The sequence below is a fragment of the Coregonus lavaretus genome, assembly GCF_964263955.1.
Source record: "Coregonus lavaretus genome assembly, contig: HAP1_SCAFFOLD_1065, whole genome shotgun sequence".
In the NCBI taxonomy this organism is placed as follows: domain Eukaryota; kingdom Metazoa; phylum Chordata; class Actinopteri; order Salmoniformes; family Salmonidae; genus Coregonus; species Coregonus lavaretus.
In genome coordinates this window covers 42,549-59,917 of record NW_028164086.1, presented here as the reverse complement: position 1 = coordinate 59,917, position 17,369 = coordinate 42,549, and the positions used below count along the sequence as shown (strand labels likewise).

At 44.1% G+C, this 17,369-nt stretch overlaps 1 protein-coding gene across 1 annotated transcript in view; it reads left to right on the top strand.

Moving 5' to 3' along the window:
• Nucleotides 1-1,630: 1,630 nt before the first annotated feature.
• The window catches only part of LOC311117481 (platelet-derived growth factor D-like), a gene marked incomplete at both ends in the record, with an annotated part of 51,424 nt that continues 35,685 nt past the window's right edge, over nucleotides 1,631-17,369 (top strand). Inside the window, one exon of the mRNA XM_084192404.1 lies at nucleotides 1,631-1,754. Coding sequence (XP_084048530.1) covers nucleotides 1,631-1,754 — 124 coding nt within the window. The remainder of the gene's footprint in view (nucleotides 1,755-17,369) is intronic.

The following is a 17,369-nucleotide window of genomic DNA, read 5'->3' as shown; positions in this document are numbered from 1 at the left end:
ATACTGTAGAAACAGTCTCAGCCTGTTGGTATCAGACCTCATGCTCCAATACTGTCTGCCCGATGGTAAGGAGTAAACAGCTCGTGGCTGGAGTGTGTGGGGTCCTTGATGATGCTGCGGGACTGTATCAGGCAACGTTTCGAGTACGTGTCCTGGACGGGTGGGAGCACGGTCCCAGTGATGTACTGGGCTCTCTTCACCACCCGCTGGAGGCCCTTGCGGTCGAAGATGGAGCAATTCCCGTACCAGGCCGTGATGCAACCGGTCAGGACGCTCTCAATGGTGCAGCGGTAGTATTTGGAGAGGACCCGGGGTGGCATGCTGTATTTCTTCAACCGCGTTAGGAAGTAGAGACGTTGTTTCACCCTCTTGACCAGAGTGCTGGTGTTGTTGGTCCATGACAAGTCCTCTGTGATGTGGAGGCAGAGTAACATAAAACTGCTGACTCTCTCTACTGCAGGCTCATTGATGTGGATCACCTCTCTTGTTTTGCTGACATTGAGGGAGAGGCTGTTGTCCTGGCACAATACAAAGCCTCTTCTATAGTATTTACAAAACGAGAATACATTCATAACAAGGACTCAATATAATATAGGCATTACAGAAATGTCTGCAGATATTAGCATAAACTTCAATAGCCTGAATGGGCTACCCTTGGCAAAATAATAAGCTACAAACGTCATGCTATTACATGTAAATGAACAGAATACAAGACCTACATAAACCAAATTAGTGAAAAGTTGAGATGTAATAATACTGTATAATATCCTTTAACTGTTATAGACATTGTTGCATTTGCTCAGTGAAATGAAGAACATTGTCATTCATGGTTTCCACTTATTCATCCGGCACTTCAACAAGTTAATTAATGTCAGAGTTCTTCCCTGGACAAATTCTGCCCCGAGTACATACCGTATTTGTGTCAGTGCCCAATGCTGTCAGTGACTGTCCCACTCTTTTCCTCCAGTTAAATTTCCTTCTCGCTGAAAATTCCCTTCCTATCTCCTTCTCACTGTGTGTGTCTGACTGTTACCTCCAAGTTTCCTCGTCGCCGCTAAAATCTTCCTTCTGGTCTATTTCCTTGTCCCAGTTCGCGGAAAAGCGACAACCCTCCTCTCTGATCAACTCACCGATTTAAGTTTCACACACACCAGCGCGCGTGTGCGTGTGTAAAGCTACAGCGAGAGACACGCACACTCTCAGCCTTGAAGTGAAATTGTTGGAAAGCATTTCTAGCTCGCTCTGATATCAGAGAAATTGAAGTAATGTGGACTATTTCTCATGGAATTACCAGTGTGGATTAACACGCGATAAAGCGATAAGAAGTCGGCGCCGGTGCTTGTGTTTGACCGTGGACAGGAGTATATGTCCCTGGTCTATGAACCTGCTCGGCATTCTGTAGCGGTGGAGCTCGTGCATGGTGAGTTTGAGACCCGCAGTTCGCTCCAGTCTAACCTCACCGTGAAAAACGACTCGGGAGAAATTATGTGAAAAGAACGAACGTTTTAAGCAAACTTTTACTTGAGTCTCTAGGGAAAACACACGTAGCTAATTGGTATCTTTTCAGAAGAGTAAGTGGTTCTTCCACGTATGGGATTTAAGTTTACAGTGTGTAACCGCCACGGACAGAATGAACAGCTCTGGGCCCGTGGCATTAGCGCTGTTGCTCGCGCTGCTGGTGGGCTTTACCCGGGGCACACAAGCCCAGGTAATGTCCGTCAAGATGATGCGGTCTTCTAACGTGAAGCAAGATGGTGAGTCCCAGTTTTTGATTTGTGTAAGTTTATTTTGCATGAATGTACATTAACAAGTGTTTCAACAACAGAGCAACTGGTGTTTTGGGCAGACTGGCTGTAGCCTATAATGGCCGGTAAAATGGTCACTATTATTAGTGAATTGAATCTTCTGATCACAATGGATTTGTACTTGCAATTGTTTTGTTACAGATAGCATTGAAAGAGGTCCTTATGAACAATGTTGGACGATTAGGCCTAGACACATCAATTAGACTTATACAATAAATTCCAAGATATCTAAATTAACATTACTCAATTGAATTATAAAACAATTTAAGGTGAATATATAAGTTTATTGTACTTTTGATAGATAGTCCATGTCATAAGTGGCCTGTCAGGAGAAGCCTAGATGTCGTTTCATCTAGTGGTGTGTATGTCTTAGTCAGTGGTGACAAATGACCTGGCTACTCCAGGGAAGTCAGCTTCCTGTGTTGAACTGTTGAAATGACCTAGACACTCTATTGTTACTTTGTCTGAGAGAGAGGGGGAGGGAAGACAGATGAGCTGCATGGGGCCAGGGAAAGAAGAGGGGGGAGAGAGAAACAGAAAGGGAGAGAGACATCATTTAGAATATAGGGCACAGGCAGCAGGAGGAGAAGAGAGCATACTAGTTGAGTTTTCTGACCGGTGGTCATAGCTACCCTGTTGACCGGGTTGTCCTCTGTGTTCTAGAACCACAGTAACATTGTCCTCAGTATTCTGTGTTCTTTTCTGATCGGTGGTCATAGCTACCCTGTTGACCGGGTTGTCCTCTGTGTTCTAGAACCACAGTAACATTGTCCTCAGTATTCTGTGTTCTTTTCTGATCGGTGGTCATAGCTACCCTGTTGACCGGGTTGTCCTCTGTGTTCTAGAACCACTGTAACATTGTCCTCAGTATTCTGTGTTCTTTTCTGATCGGTGGTCATAGCTACCCTGTTGACCGGGTTGTCCTCTGTGTTCTAGAACCACAGTAACATTGTCCTCAGTATTCTGTGTTCTTTTCTGACCGGTGGTCATAGCTACCTTGTTGACCTGGTTGTCCTCTGTGTTCTAGAACCATAGTAACACTTAACAACCCACAGGTGTCATTTAGTTTGGCCTGGAGACTACAGCCACATCTGCAGCAGACGGACTATAACAGTCTGCCTCTCATCACACACAGCTGCCTGCTGTTAGCCTCTTTCTTGGCAGAGAAACAGGAAAATACCACAGTATCACTTTCGCCTCTGGACCCGTTCTCTAGCCCAGGGTTTCCCAAACTAGGTCCTGGGCCCCCCCTGGGTGCATGTTTTGGGGGGGGGGCAGGACCGAGTGTGTGTCGGTGTGTGTGTGTGTACACATTAGCAACGATCATCAACATTTATAAAAGGTTCTAAAATTAATTATAATAAATGCAACAGTTGGACAATGGATGAAGATACTCCAAACTCTGATAATTATTTTAATCCAATTGTTTTTTACTGAATTATAGCACATAAAACATTTTACTGGCACAAACAAATAATGAATAAAGTTAAGGGCTTTTGGTGGGAATTCAGGTGTTCAATTTGTCAAATGTTACTTTTGTTTTCTTAGAATGCACTCATATACATTTTCTAATGGTATCGGTTATTTTTTTTGCTTGTTAAAATAAAGTAAGTTATATGTGCCTGATTTGCATAGATACAATGGGTTGTATTTGCATATTTGAATTGATTAACATAAAGGGGTGGAACAGGGCTGCAACCACCCAAAATTTGCTCTGTCTAGGCCTGATGCACTCACCTGCACTGTCTTGAATGCGTCATTAATTACTGTTGTTGTCACGTTCTGTTGCATAATTCAACACGTGTGTCAAAAGCAGGATGCCTTCAGATTAAAAATCAACACTTTTTGCACCAAAGTACGTTCATCTCTAGGAGACAGAACACGTCTCCTTCCTGAGCGGTATGACAGCTGCGTGGTCCCATGGTGTTTATACTTGCGTACTATTGTTTGTACAGATGAACGTGGTACCTTCAGGCATTTGGAATTTGCTCCCAAGGATGAACCAGACTTGTGGAGGTCTATATATATTTTTTCTGAAGTCTTTGCTGATTTCTTTTCATTTTCCCATGATGTCAAGCAAAGAGGCACTGAGTTTCAAGGTAGGCCTTGAAATACATCCACAGGTACACCTCCAATTGACTCAAATGATGTCAATTAGCCTATCAGAAGCATCTAAAGCCATGACATCATTTTCTGGAATTTTCCAAGCTGTTTAAAGGCACAGTCAATTTAGTGTATGTAAACTTCTGACCCACTGGAATTGTGATACAGTGAATTATAAGTGAAATAAGCAGTCTGTAAACAATTGTTGGAAAAATTACTTGTGTCATGCACAAAATAGATGTCCTAACCGATTTGCCAAAACTATAGTTTAACAAGACATTTGTGGAGTGGTTGAAAAAACGAGTTTTAATGAGTCCAACCTAAGTGTATGTAAACTTCCGACTTAAACTGTAGGTGCAATGGAAAGACTATGTATCACATTGAGCCCATTTCAGCCATTACCGGAGTGTGTTTGACAGGTCATTACGAACATTCTCGCGGTCGTAACGTTAATGGGAAAAAAACGACAGGCATGAGTATGAAAGCAATCAGTCCAGTGAGATTTAAGTGACAAGTGGATTTTACACCCCACAAACACAGGAAATAGATGCCTGATAAAGACAGATCCTCAGGTGGGCGGGGCATGCGTGTTGCTAGTACTGGTTGACACAGCCCCCTCAGCATTGAACAAACACATCATTTGGTATAGTGTGTGTTATTTTGGTTGGCATGCTCTGTCACACGGTGCGGAATTTAGCGTTGTATTCACACTCCCTCCTCACCATACGTGTGTGTGAAACAATATTTGGCCTTTGTGTTCAAAGCAGCTCATCACCTTCACCGAGGAGAAGGGATGACCCAAATTACAGCCCCTTAGTGGCAGAACACACACACTCAGAGAGACACACACACACACTCGGAGAGACACACACAGACACACGCACGCACTCTGAGACAAACACACGCACGCACACTCTGAGAGACACACACGCACACTCTGAGAGACACACATGCACACTCTGAGACACACACGCACACTCTGAGAGACACACACACACACACACACAGACACACACACACACTCAGTGAGACACACACGCACTCGGAGAGACACACACACACGCAGACGCACGCGCTCTGAGAGAAACACACGCACACTCTGAGAGACACACACGCACTCTGAGAGACACACACGCACTCTGAGACACACACGCACTCTGAGAGAGACACACACACACACTCAGGGAGACACACACACACACTCAGCGAGACAAACACACACACACTCAGCAAGACAAACACACGCACACTCTGAGAGACACACGCACTCTGAGAGACACACACGCACTCTGAGACACACACGCACTCTGAGAGAGACACACACACACACTCAGGGAGACACACACACACACACACTCAGCGAGACAAACACACACACACTCAGCAAGACAAACACACACACACTCAGTGAGACACACACGCACTCGGAGAGACACACACACACGCAGACGCACGCGCTCTGAGAGAAACACGCACACTCTGAGAGACACACACGCACACTCTGAGAGACACACACGCACACTCTGAGAGACACACACACACGCACTCTGAGAGACACACACACTCAGGGAGACAAACACACACACACTCAGTGAGACACACACGCACTCGGAGAGACACACACACACACACACGCAGACGCACGCGCTCTGAGAGAAACACGCACACTCTGAGAGACACACACACGCACTCTGAGAGACACACACACTCAGCGAGACAAACACACACTCAGCGAGACAAACACACACAGAGAAAAATGTTGCGCAACTGTGTTTGAATGTGTGATAATACTTCATTGTTATGTTTTGTTAGAGAGGACCCCCTGTTGACTTTTTGGATTAACCACTCTTATGCAACACACACGCGCACACATACACACACACAAAACCACACACACACACACTAACTGGAAAACTCCCAAACTCCTCTCATCAAATCAAAGGGTTTTTAATTTAGTAAAGACACGATAAAGGAAAGAGCTCAGAGGAGGCCCACCACTCCATTTAATCTTTCTCTCACATCCTCTCTCTTATCTCCCGCTATCTAGTCTACAGCATTTCATATCACTCTGTACATCTACCCCCACCATCAATCATTTCATATCACTCTGTACATCTACCCCCACCATCAATCATTTCATATCACTCTGTACATCTACCCCCACCATCAATCATTTCATATCACTCTGTACATCTACCCCCACCATCAATCTTGCTCTTTCTTACTCCTTTCTCCATCTCTCTATCTTTCTTTGTCTTCTTTAATGAAAGCTGCTTCCGCTGTGGGTCTCAGAGCAAATCACATGTGGCAAAGAATGTTTGCACATAGCACACACACACACACACACACACACACACACTGACAACAGTCTGTTTAGACTTCAAAGTCTGCTGGAGAATGGGAGGCTGTTCCTGATTGTAAGGAAGGGTGGATGGAATGGAAATCTGTTAGGCGGTGACCATTGGTGATCTCAGCGTCCTTCTCTAGGGCCCTATAAAATCCGCACTGAATCACGGAATCCAGACATTAACACGGAATTCAACAATATATATATTTTTTATTTAACTAATACTTAACAAAATATAAACGCAACATGTAAAGTGTTGGTCCCATGTTTCATGAGCTGAAACAAAAGTTCCCAGAAATGTTCCATATGCACAAAAAGCTTATTTCTCTCATTTTGTGCACAAATTTGTTTACATCCTTGTTAGTGAGCATTTCTCCTTTGCCAAGATAATCCATCCACCTGACAGGTGTTGTATATCAAGAAGATGATTAAACAGCATGGTCATTACACAGGTGCACCTTGTGCTGGTGACAATAAAAGGCCACTCTAAAATGTGCAGTTTTCTTACACAACACAATGCCACATATGTCTCAAGTTTTGAGGGAGCGTGCAATTGGCATACTGACTGCAAGAATGTCCACTAGAGCTGTTGCCAGATAATTTAATGTTCATTTCTCTTCCGTAAGCCACCTCCAACGTCGTTTTAGAGAATTTGGCAGTACGTCCAACCAGCCTCACAACCGCAGATCACGTGTAACCACACCAGCCCAGAACCTCCACATCCGGCTTCTTCACCTGCGGGATCGTCTGAGACCAGCCACCCGGAGAGCTGATGAAACTGTGGGTTTCAACAATCGAATAATTTCTGCACAAATTGTCAGAAGCTGTCTCAGGGAAGCTCATCTGCGTGCTCGTTGTCCTCACCAGGGTCTTGACCTGACTTCAGTAGGAACATTCTCACCTTCAATGGCACTGGCACACTGGAGAAGTGTGCTCTTCACAGGTGAATCCCGGTTTCAACTGAACCGGGCAGATGGCAGACAGCGTGTATGGCGTCTTGTGAACGGGCAGTTTGCTGATGTCAATGTTGTGAACAGTGTGCCCAATGGTGGCGGTGGGGTTAGCGTATGGGCAGTAAAAAGCTATGGACAATGAACACAATTGCATTTTATCGATGGCAATTTGAATGCACAGAGATACCGTGCCGAGATCCTGAGGCCCATTGTCGTGCCATTCATCCGCCGCCATTACCTCATCTTTCAGCATAATGCACAGCCCCATGTCGCAAAGATCTGTACACATTTCCTGAAAGCTGAACATTTCCCAGTTCTTCCATGGCCTGCATACTCACCAGACATGTCACCCATTGAGGATGTTTGGGATGCTCCGGATCGACGTGTATGACAGCATGTTCCAGTTCCTGACCAATATCCAACAAATGAGGCAAGTGGTGGTCACACCAGATACTAACTGGTTTTCTGATCCACACCCCTACCTTTTTTTTTAAGGTACACTATATAGACCAAAGTATGTGAACAGCACTTCAGCCACACCTGTTGCTGACAGGTGTAAAATCGAGCACACAGCCATCTAATCTCCATAGACAAACATTGACAGTAGAATGGCCTTACTGAAGAGCTCAATGACTTTCAATGTGGCACCGTCATAGGATGCCGCCTTTCCAACTAGTCAGTTCATCATATTTCTGCCCTGCTAGAGCTGCCCCGGTCAACTGTAAGTGCTGTTATTGGGAAGTGGAAATGTCTATGGCCGTGAAGTGATAGGCCACACAAGCTCAGAGAACGGGACCACCGAGTGCTGAAGCACATAACAATCACCTGTCCTCGGTTGCAACACTGACTACCGAGTTCCAAACTGCCTCTGGAAGCAACGTCAGCACAACTGTTCGTCGGGAGCTTCATGAAATGGGTTTCCATGGCCGAGCAGCCGCACACAAGCCTAAGATCACCATGCGCAATGCCAAGCATCGGCTGGAGTGGTGTAAAGCTTGCCTCTCTCCCTCCCCTCCCGGAGGACCTGAGCCCTAGGACCATGCCTCAGGACTACCTGGCCTGATGACTCCTGGCTGTCCCCAGTCCACCTGGTCGTGCTGCTGCTCCAGTTTCAACTGTTCTGCCTGCGGCTATGGAACCCTGACCTGTTCACCGGACGTGCTACCTTGTCCCGGACCTGCTGTTCTTTTTCTCGCTCTTTTACTCCTGAGGTGCTGAACTGCTACACCCTCTACAACCACTGTGACTATTATTTGACTCTGCTGGTCATCTATGAACGTTTGAACATCTTGAAGAACAATCTGGCCTTAATGGCCATGTACTCTTATAATCTCCACCCGGCACAGCCAGAAGAGGACTGGCCACCCCTCAGAGCCTGGTTCCTCTCTAGGTTCCTCTCGAGGTTCCTGCCTTTTTTTGTTGCCTTACAACCTGGAATTAAAATTGATTTTTTGGGGGTTTGCATCATTTGATTTACACAACATGCCTACCACTTTGAAGATGCAAAATATTTTTTATTGTGAAACAAACAAGAAATAAGACAAAAAAAACAGAGCTTGAGCATGTATAACTATTCACCTCTAATCCTTTGTAGAGTCACCTTTTGCAGCAATTACAGCTGCAAGTCTCTTGGGGTATGTCTCTATAAGCTTGGCACATCTAGCCACTGGGATTTTGCCCATTCTTCAAGGCAAAACTGCTCCAGCTCCTTCAAGTTGGATGGGTTCCGCTGGTGTACAGCAATCTTTAAGTCATACCACAGATTCTCAATTGGATTGAGGTCTGGGCTTTGACTAGGCCATTCCAAGACATTTAAATGTTTCCCCTTAAACCACTCGAGTGTTGCTTTAGCAGTATGCATAGGGTCATTGTCCTGTTGGAAGTTGAACCTCTGTTCCAGTCTCAAATCTCTGGAAGACTGAAACAGGTTTCCCGCAAGAAATTCCCTGTATTTAGCCCAGCTCTGTGGAGTGTACGGGTTAAAGTGGTCCTATGGACAGATACCCCAATCTCCGCTGTGGAGCTTTGCAGTTCCTTCAGGGTTATCTATTGTCTCTTTGTTGCCTCTCTGATTAATGCCCTCCTTGCCTGGTCTATGAGTTTTGGTGGGTGGCCCTCTCTTGACAGGTTTGTTGTGGTGCCATATTCTTTCAATTTTTTTCTAATGGATTTAATGGTGCTCCGTGGGATGTTCAGTTTCGGATATTTTTTAATAACCCAACCCTGATCTGTACTTCTCCACAACTTTGTCTCTGACCTGTTTGGAGAGGTCCTTGGTTTTCATGGTGCCGCTTGCTTGGTGGTGCCCCTTGCTTAGTGGTGTTGCAGACTCTGGGGCCTTTCAGAGCAGGTGTGTGTATATATACTGAGATCATGTGGCAGATCATGTGACACTTAGATTGCACACAGGTGGACTTTAACTAATTATGTGACTTCTGAAGGTAATTGGTTGCACCAGATCTTATTTTGGGGCTTCATAGCAAAGGAGTTGAATACATACATACACTTTTCTGTTATTTATTTTTTAGAATTTTTTTGGAACAAGTTATTTTTTTCACTTCACCAATTTCACTTCACTTCACCAATCCAAATAAAAATCCATTTAAATTACAGGTTGTAATGCAACAAAATAGGAAAAAGGCGAAGGGGGGATGAATACTTTTGCAAGGCACTGTAAATGTATTGAACTTATTCGAAAATGTGGTCACTTTACTTGGATAGTCAGATAGTCCATCTGTAGATGCTCTACAGATGGTCATACTATCAATAAACTGAAAGGGTTAAGTTTAGGCTTAATATAAGGGTTAGGCTTAGAGCTACGGTTAGGGTTAGGACTGTAGATGGTTGAATTGTTACTGATAGTCTGTAGAGCATCTATAGATGGCCAATCCAAAAAAGTGTTACTGAAAATGCATTAATTTGCTCAAGTTAATCAAGTTAACATAAACAAAATGCATCAATGATTCATATGTGTTGCAACTTTCTGAAACGGCACAAGTGTGTGTACTTTGTGAAGCCGTTAGCGATTATGCTAATGTTAACCATTTTATGGTAGAGATGGAAAGGCTTTCCTAAAACCTTCTCAATTAAATGTTAAAAAAAGTAGCCAATGCCTACCTGGCAGAATTATATCATTATTTGCATCAATCCAGTGGCCGTTTGTTTTGCAAACTCTGCAATCACATGAGCGCTACAGGAACATCGCTAACCAAACCACGGTCTCTTGCTGGTGCACACTTGCATTAAAGTGTAACTACACCCCAAAATCCATAATTTATTTTATTTTTCCCAGACCTCAAGTGGTCTCCTGATGTGTTCTAAGCATGGTTGTGGACTTAGAACATGAAATGTTGTTGTTTTTCTATAAAAAAAAGTGTGATTTTGAGAGTAAAATACTGGGAAAAACATGGACAAACAAATCAGAGAAAGTGGAATTTGGGAAAAACTAAACGGAATTGTGTCAGTATGTCATTAGTCTTGGCTGAGTCTGGGGACTCTGGGTGGCGTCGTCTCTCCAAGGAAAACACACACGCAGGTATGCTCACATACTCTACCACTGGAGTGAAAGACTCTCCAAACCATGTGGACTTGATCAGTATGGTTCTGAAGTGATTTTGATGGTCTATAGGTTGACACTTGGGCGTCTCCTTAGTGGGGGGAAGGGAGGGGGTCTGTGAAGTAATCTGAACTCCAGAAACTCATGAGTCATTGGTTAGAGTGAGCTAAACTGAGACAACCCTACACACACACACACACACACACACACACACACACACACACACACACGACATTACAGGATCACTCCTCCCAGGGAATCCCCGGTTAACACACACACCATGCCGCCAAATTGTAACAGCTAAAGAGCCCCCACCCCTAGACTTTGGCAGCCAGTGTTTTCCTCTCCTCTATGTAGACAATAGGGTGGTGTGGAGAGGCTGAAGACACCTGTCAACACTGAGTAATGGAATTGACGATGGAAGAGAGAAAGATTGTGTGTGTGCGTCCATGTGTCTGTGCATAGCATCTGGGTTATTAGAGTGCCTACAAGTTCTTCTAACTTTCTTTAGTTTTTAGGGAGATGAATCTGTGAGCAGAGGAGCAGAAGAGAGGAGTGTGGGTAAGAGAAGGTGTCACCTTAGTGCCTTGTCAGCTTTGGTCCAGAGCCATCTGACGACACAATAGAGATAACAGTGACGATGGAGGGATTGAGAGAGAGGGAGAAAGAGGGTAGACAGGTGAAAGACGGGGATAGAAAGAAGCTGAGAGGCTGTCCCTCAACTTTTACATACAGCTGACGAGGAGATAGAATGGGTTGGGGGAGAGCGAGGGTACGTGGGGGAAAGGGAGGTGAGAGGAGGGGACTCCATCAGTTTGACAGAAATAAGCTGATGAGAAAGTAGGCGGAAGAGAGAGAAGGGATGAGAGAGAGACAATGCGGTTTGACATAAATAAAGCTGACATCAGTTTCTAACTGCCTGATGAGAAGGACAAAGTGCAGATCACGCTGTGTGTTCCTGTATGCATTTGGCTACTTTTTGCATGGATGCTTGAAATTAGTGACATTCTACAGTAACTCCCTCATTCTACCTCTCTCTCATTCTCTCCCTCTTCCTCTCGCTTATTCTCTTCCTCATTCTCTCCCTCTTCCTCTCTCTCATTATTCTCCCTCTTCCTCTCCATCTCCCTTATTCTCTTCCTCTCCATCTTCCTCCTCCTCTCCCTCATTATTCTCCCTCATTCTCTCCCTCTTCCTTATTCTCTTCCTCTCCCTCATCATCTCCCTCTCCCTCATTCTCTCCCTCATTCTCTTCCTCTACCTCTTCCTCTCCCTCATTATTTTCCTCTCCCTCATTATTTCCCTCTCCCTCATTCTCTCCCTCATTCTCTTCCTCTCCCTCATTCTCTCCCTCATTCTCTTCCTCTCCCTCATTCTCTCCCTCATTCTCTTCCTCATTATTCTCCCTCATTCTCTTCCTCTCCCTCATTCTCTCCCTCATTCTCACCCTCATTCTCACCCTCATTCTCTTCCTCCCCCTCATTCTCTTCCTCTCCCTCATTCTCTTCCTGGTCTTCTTCCTCTCCCTCATTCTCTTCCTCTTCTTCTTCCTCTCCGTCTCCCTCCCCCTCATTCTCTTCCTCTTCTTCCTCTTCTTCTTCCTCTTCCTCTTCCTCTCCCTCATTCTCTTCCTCTCCCTCATTATTCTTCCTCTCCCTCATTCTCTTCCTCATTATCTCCCTCTTCCGCTCCCTCATTCTCTCCTTCTTCCTCAATCTCTCCCTCATTCTCTCCCTCATTCTCTCCCTCTTCCTCTGCCTCATTATTCTTCCTCTTTCTCTTCCTCTACCTCATTCTCTTCCTCTACCTCATTCTTTCCCTCTTCCTCTCCCTCATTCTCTCCCTCATTCTCTTACTCTCCCTCATTCTCTTCCTCTTACTCTCCCTCATTATTCTCCCTCATTCTCTTCCTCTCCCTCATTCTCTTCCTCTCCCTCTTCCTCTCCCCCTTCCTCTCCCTCTTCTTCTCCCTCATTCTCTCCCTCATTCTCTTCCTCTCCCTCATTCTCTTCCTCTCCCTCATTCTCTTCCTCTCCCTCATTATTTTCCTCTTCCTCTCCCTCATTATTCTCCCTCATTCTTTCCCTCTTCATCTCCCTCATTATCTTCCTCTTCCTCTCCGTCTCCTCATTCTCTTCCTCTCCCTCTTCCTCCTCCTCTCCCTCATTCTCTCCCTCTTCCTCTCCCCCTCCCTCATTATTCTCCCTCTTCTTCTCCTTCATTCCCTTCCTCTCCCTTTCCCTCATTCTCTCCCTCTCCCTCATTCTCTCCCTAATCCTCTTCCTCATCTTCTTCCTCTCCTTCTTTCTCCCTCATTCTCTCCCTCATCCTCTCCCTCAACCTCTCCCTCATTCTCTCTCCCTCATTCTCTCCCTCATCCTCTCCCTCAACCTCTCCCTCATTCTCTCTCCCTCATTCTCTCACTCTCCCTCATCCTCTCCCTCATTCTCTTCCTCTCCCTCATCCTCTTCCTCTCCCTCATTCTCTTCCTCTCCCTCATTCTCTTCCTCTCCCTCATCCTCTTGCTCTTTTCCCTACTGAGAGTTAGCTGCTGTGTAGTGGAATTCTGAATGATTGAACATGACAGAAATTATGGACAGAATGCCATAAATGACAGAAATTACGTGAAGTGTTCATGTGAAGACAGGAAGCCATTCAGAACTGTGTGCGAGAGATTACTCTCTCTCTCTCTCTCTGTGTGTGTGTGTGTGTGTGTGTGTGGTGTCTATGTCTAGTAGCTGACTCCATTCGAGTGTAAGACTGATGCTTCCGTTACTGACGATAGAGCTTTACCTGAGATGAAAGATACTTTTTATCCTGTCACACACACACACACACACAGAGATGAAAGCGACCTTGTTGGTCCTGTCAATCTAGCAGACATTAGAGTGAAGTGGTAACTGCTGTTGTAGTCACACTGCCGCTGTAGTAGTCACACTGCCGCTGTAGTAGTCACACTGCCGCTGTAGTAGTCACACTGCCGCTGTAGTAGTCACACTGCCGCTGTAGTAGTCACACTGCCGCTGTAGTAGTCACACTGCCGCTGTAGTCACATGCTGAGTATGAAGAAATCCCTAACATAGAGAAACTCTCATTGGAAAGCTGGCGGAAGTCTGTCTGTCTGTCTGTGCTCGCTCTCCTCTCTCTCTTCTCCCTCTCTCTTTTTTTATCCATCATATCCCTCTGCAGAGGTAAAGAGAGAATAGAGAGGCTCTGATTGGTTTAATTCCATTAGCTGCACTTGAGCTAAAGCACACACACACACACACACACACACACACACACACACACACACACACACACACACACACACACACACACACACAAACAGACTCTGAGTGTTTTAACACAGGCACACAGATTTAAAGGCCACTTTAGTAGCTCGATGACGTAAATCTGGAGAGCCTAAAATAAGAATCATCAGAACAGAATGATTTCAGCAGAATCCTCATAACATGAGTCAACTTCATGGGACAACACTGGAGGTTTACCAGTAGTTACAGAATGCCCTCATTCTCTCATTCTCACAGACACACACACACACACACACTAGGGCAAAGAGGATAAAAGTACATTAGACACGTTTCCATAACCCCCCACAAAGGAGCAATTTTAGGCTAATCCAAAACACCACGGGGGTGTGTGGCCTGCTCCATTCGCCGCTCTTAGGGGGGTGAAAAAGTATGACTGCATGTGAGAGAGTAGTTTGTGTATGTGTGAATGTGCGTGTGTGTGTGTTTCTTTTAAGCATGACAAATTAATGTCCAGTGACACGGACACTGAGAGGGTTACACAAACACAGTGGCGAGGCTAAAAGCCTGTTTACTGAACTAATTCATTTATTCATATGCTCGGATACCCACCATAGAAGCATCCTCAGACAGAGAGAAATAAAAAATGGAGGAGGGAGAAAGAGGGAGGGAAAAGAAGAGAGGTGGAGCGATATAGCTTGCACTACTCATGGGGAAAACCAACAATATGTTCATAAAGTACCAAGATAACAGAGCAAAACTGAACACATCAAACTCTCCACACTCCAAAGAGTAGGGCTGACCCCAATTAGTCGACTGGTCGATTGTTTGGTCGTTAGGCTGTTGGTCGACCGAGATTGTTTTAGTCGAGCAGTTAAACAAATATACATACATACACACACACACACACACACACACACACACACACAGTTGAAGTCGGAAGTTTACATACACTTAGGTTGGAGTCAATAAAACTAGATTTTCAACCACTCCACAAATGTCTTGTTAACAAACTATAGTTTTGGCAAGTTGGTTAGGACATCTACTTTGTGCATGACACAAGTAACTTTTCCAACAATTGTTTACAGACAGATTATTTCACTTATAATTCACTGTATCACAATTCCAGTGGGTCAGAAGTTTACATACACTAAGTTGACTGTGCCTTTAAAGAGCTTGGAAAATTCCAGAAAATGATGTCATGGCTTTAGAAGCTTCTGATAGGCTAATTGACATCACTTGAGTCAAATGGAGGTGTACATGTGGATGTATTTCAAGGCCTACGTTCAAACTCAGTGCCTCTTTGCTTGACATCATGGGTCATTGTACATTTGGAAGACCCATTTGCGACCAAGCTTTAACTTCCTGACTGATGTCTTGAGATGTTGCTTCAATATATCCACATAATATTCCTTCCTCATAATGCCATCTATTTTGTGAAGTGCACCAGTCCCTCCTGCAGCAAAGCACCCCCACAGCATGATGCTGCCACCCCCGTGCTTCACGGTTGGGATGGTGTTCTTCAGCTTGCAAGCTGCCCCCTTTTTCCTCCAAACATAACAATGGTCATTATGGCCAAACAATTCTATTTTTGTTTCATCAGACGAGAGGACATTTCTCCAAAAAGTACAATCTTTGTCCCCATGTCTGGCTTTTTTACGGCGGTTTTGGAGCAGTGGCTTCTTCCTTGCTGAGCAGCCTTTCAGGTTATGTCGATATAGGACTCGTTTTACTGTGGATATAGATAATTTTGTACCTGTTTCCTCCAGCATCTTCACAAGGTCCTTTGCTGTTGTTCTGGGATTGATTTGCACTTTTCGCACCAAAATATGTTCATCTCTAGGAGACAGAACGCATCTCCTTCCTGAGCGGTATGACGGCTGCGTGGTCCCATGTTTATACTTGCGTACTATTGTTTGTACAAATGAACGTGGTACCTTCAGGCGATTGGAAATTGCTCCCAAGGATGAACCACACTTGTGGAGGTCTACAATTGTTTTTCTGAGGTCTTGGCTGATTTTCTTTTGATTTTCCCATGATGTCAAGCAAAGAGGCACTGCGTTTGAAGGTAGGCCTTGAAATACATCCACAGGTACACCTCCAATTGACTCAAATGATGTCAATTAGCCTATCAGAAGCTTCTAAAGCCATGACATCATTTTCTGGAATTTACCAAGCTTTTTAAAGGCACAGTCAATTTAGTGTATGTAAACTTCTGACCCACTGGAATTGTGATACAGTGAATTATAAGTGAAATAATCTGTCTGTAAACAATTGTTGGAAAAATTACTTGTGTCATGCACAAAGTAGATGTCCTAACCGACTTGCCAAAACTATAGTTTAACAAGACATTTGTGGAGTGGTTGAAAAACTAGTTTTAATGACTCCAACCTAAGTGTATGTAAACTTCCGACTTCAACTATATATATATACACTTATACATATATATATACACTTATACATATATATATATATATATATATATATATATATATATATATATATATACACTTATACATATATATATATATATATATATATATATATATATATATATATATACACTTATACATATATATATATATATACACTTATACACTTCCAGTCAAAAGTTTGGACACACCTACTCGTTCAAGGGATTTTCTTTATTTTTACATTGTAGGATAATAGTGAAGACATCAAAACTATGAAATAACACACATGGAAACATGTAGTAACCAAAAATGTCTTATACAAATCAAAATATATTTTATATTCTTTAAATAGCCACCCTTTGCCTTGATGACAGCTTTGCACACTCTTGGCATTCTCTCAACCAGCTTCATGAGGTAGTGACCTGGAATGCATTTCAATTAACAGGTGTGCCTTCTTAAAAGTTCATTTGTGGAATTTATTTCCTTAATGTGTTTGAGCCAATCAGTTGTGTTGTGACAAGGTAGGAGGGGTATACAGAAGATAGCCCTATTTGGTAAAAGACCAAGTCCATATTATGGCAAGAACAGCTGAAATAAGCAAAGAGAAACGACAGTCCATCATTACTTTAAGACATGAAGGTCAGTCAACACTGAACATTTCAAGACTTTGAACGTTTCTTCAAGTGCAGTCGCAAAAACCATCAAGCACTATGATTAAACTGGCTCTCATGAGGACCGCCACAGGGATGGAAGACCCAGAGTTACCTCTGCTGCAGCGGAGAAGTTCATTAGAGTTAACAGCCTCAAATAAATGCTTCACAGAGTTCAAGTAACAGACACATCTCAACATCAACTGTTCAGAGGGGACCGTGTGAATCAGGCCTTCATGGTCGAATTGCTGCAAAGAAACCACTACTAAAGGACACCAATAAGAAGAAGA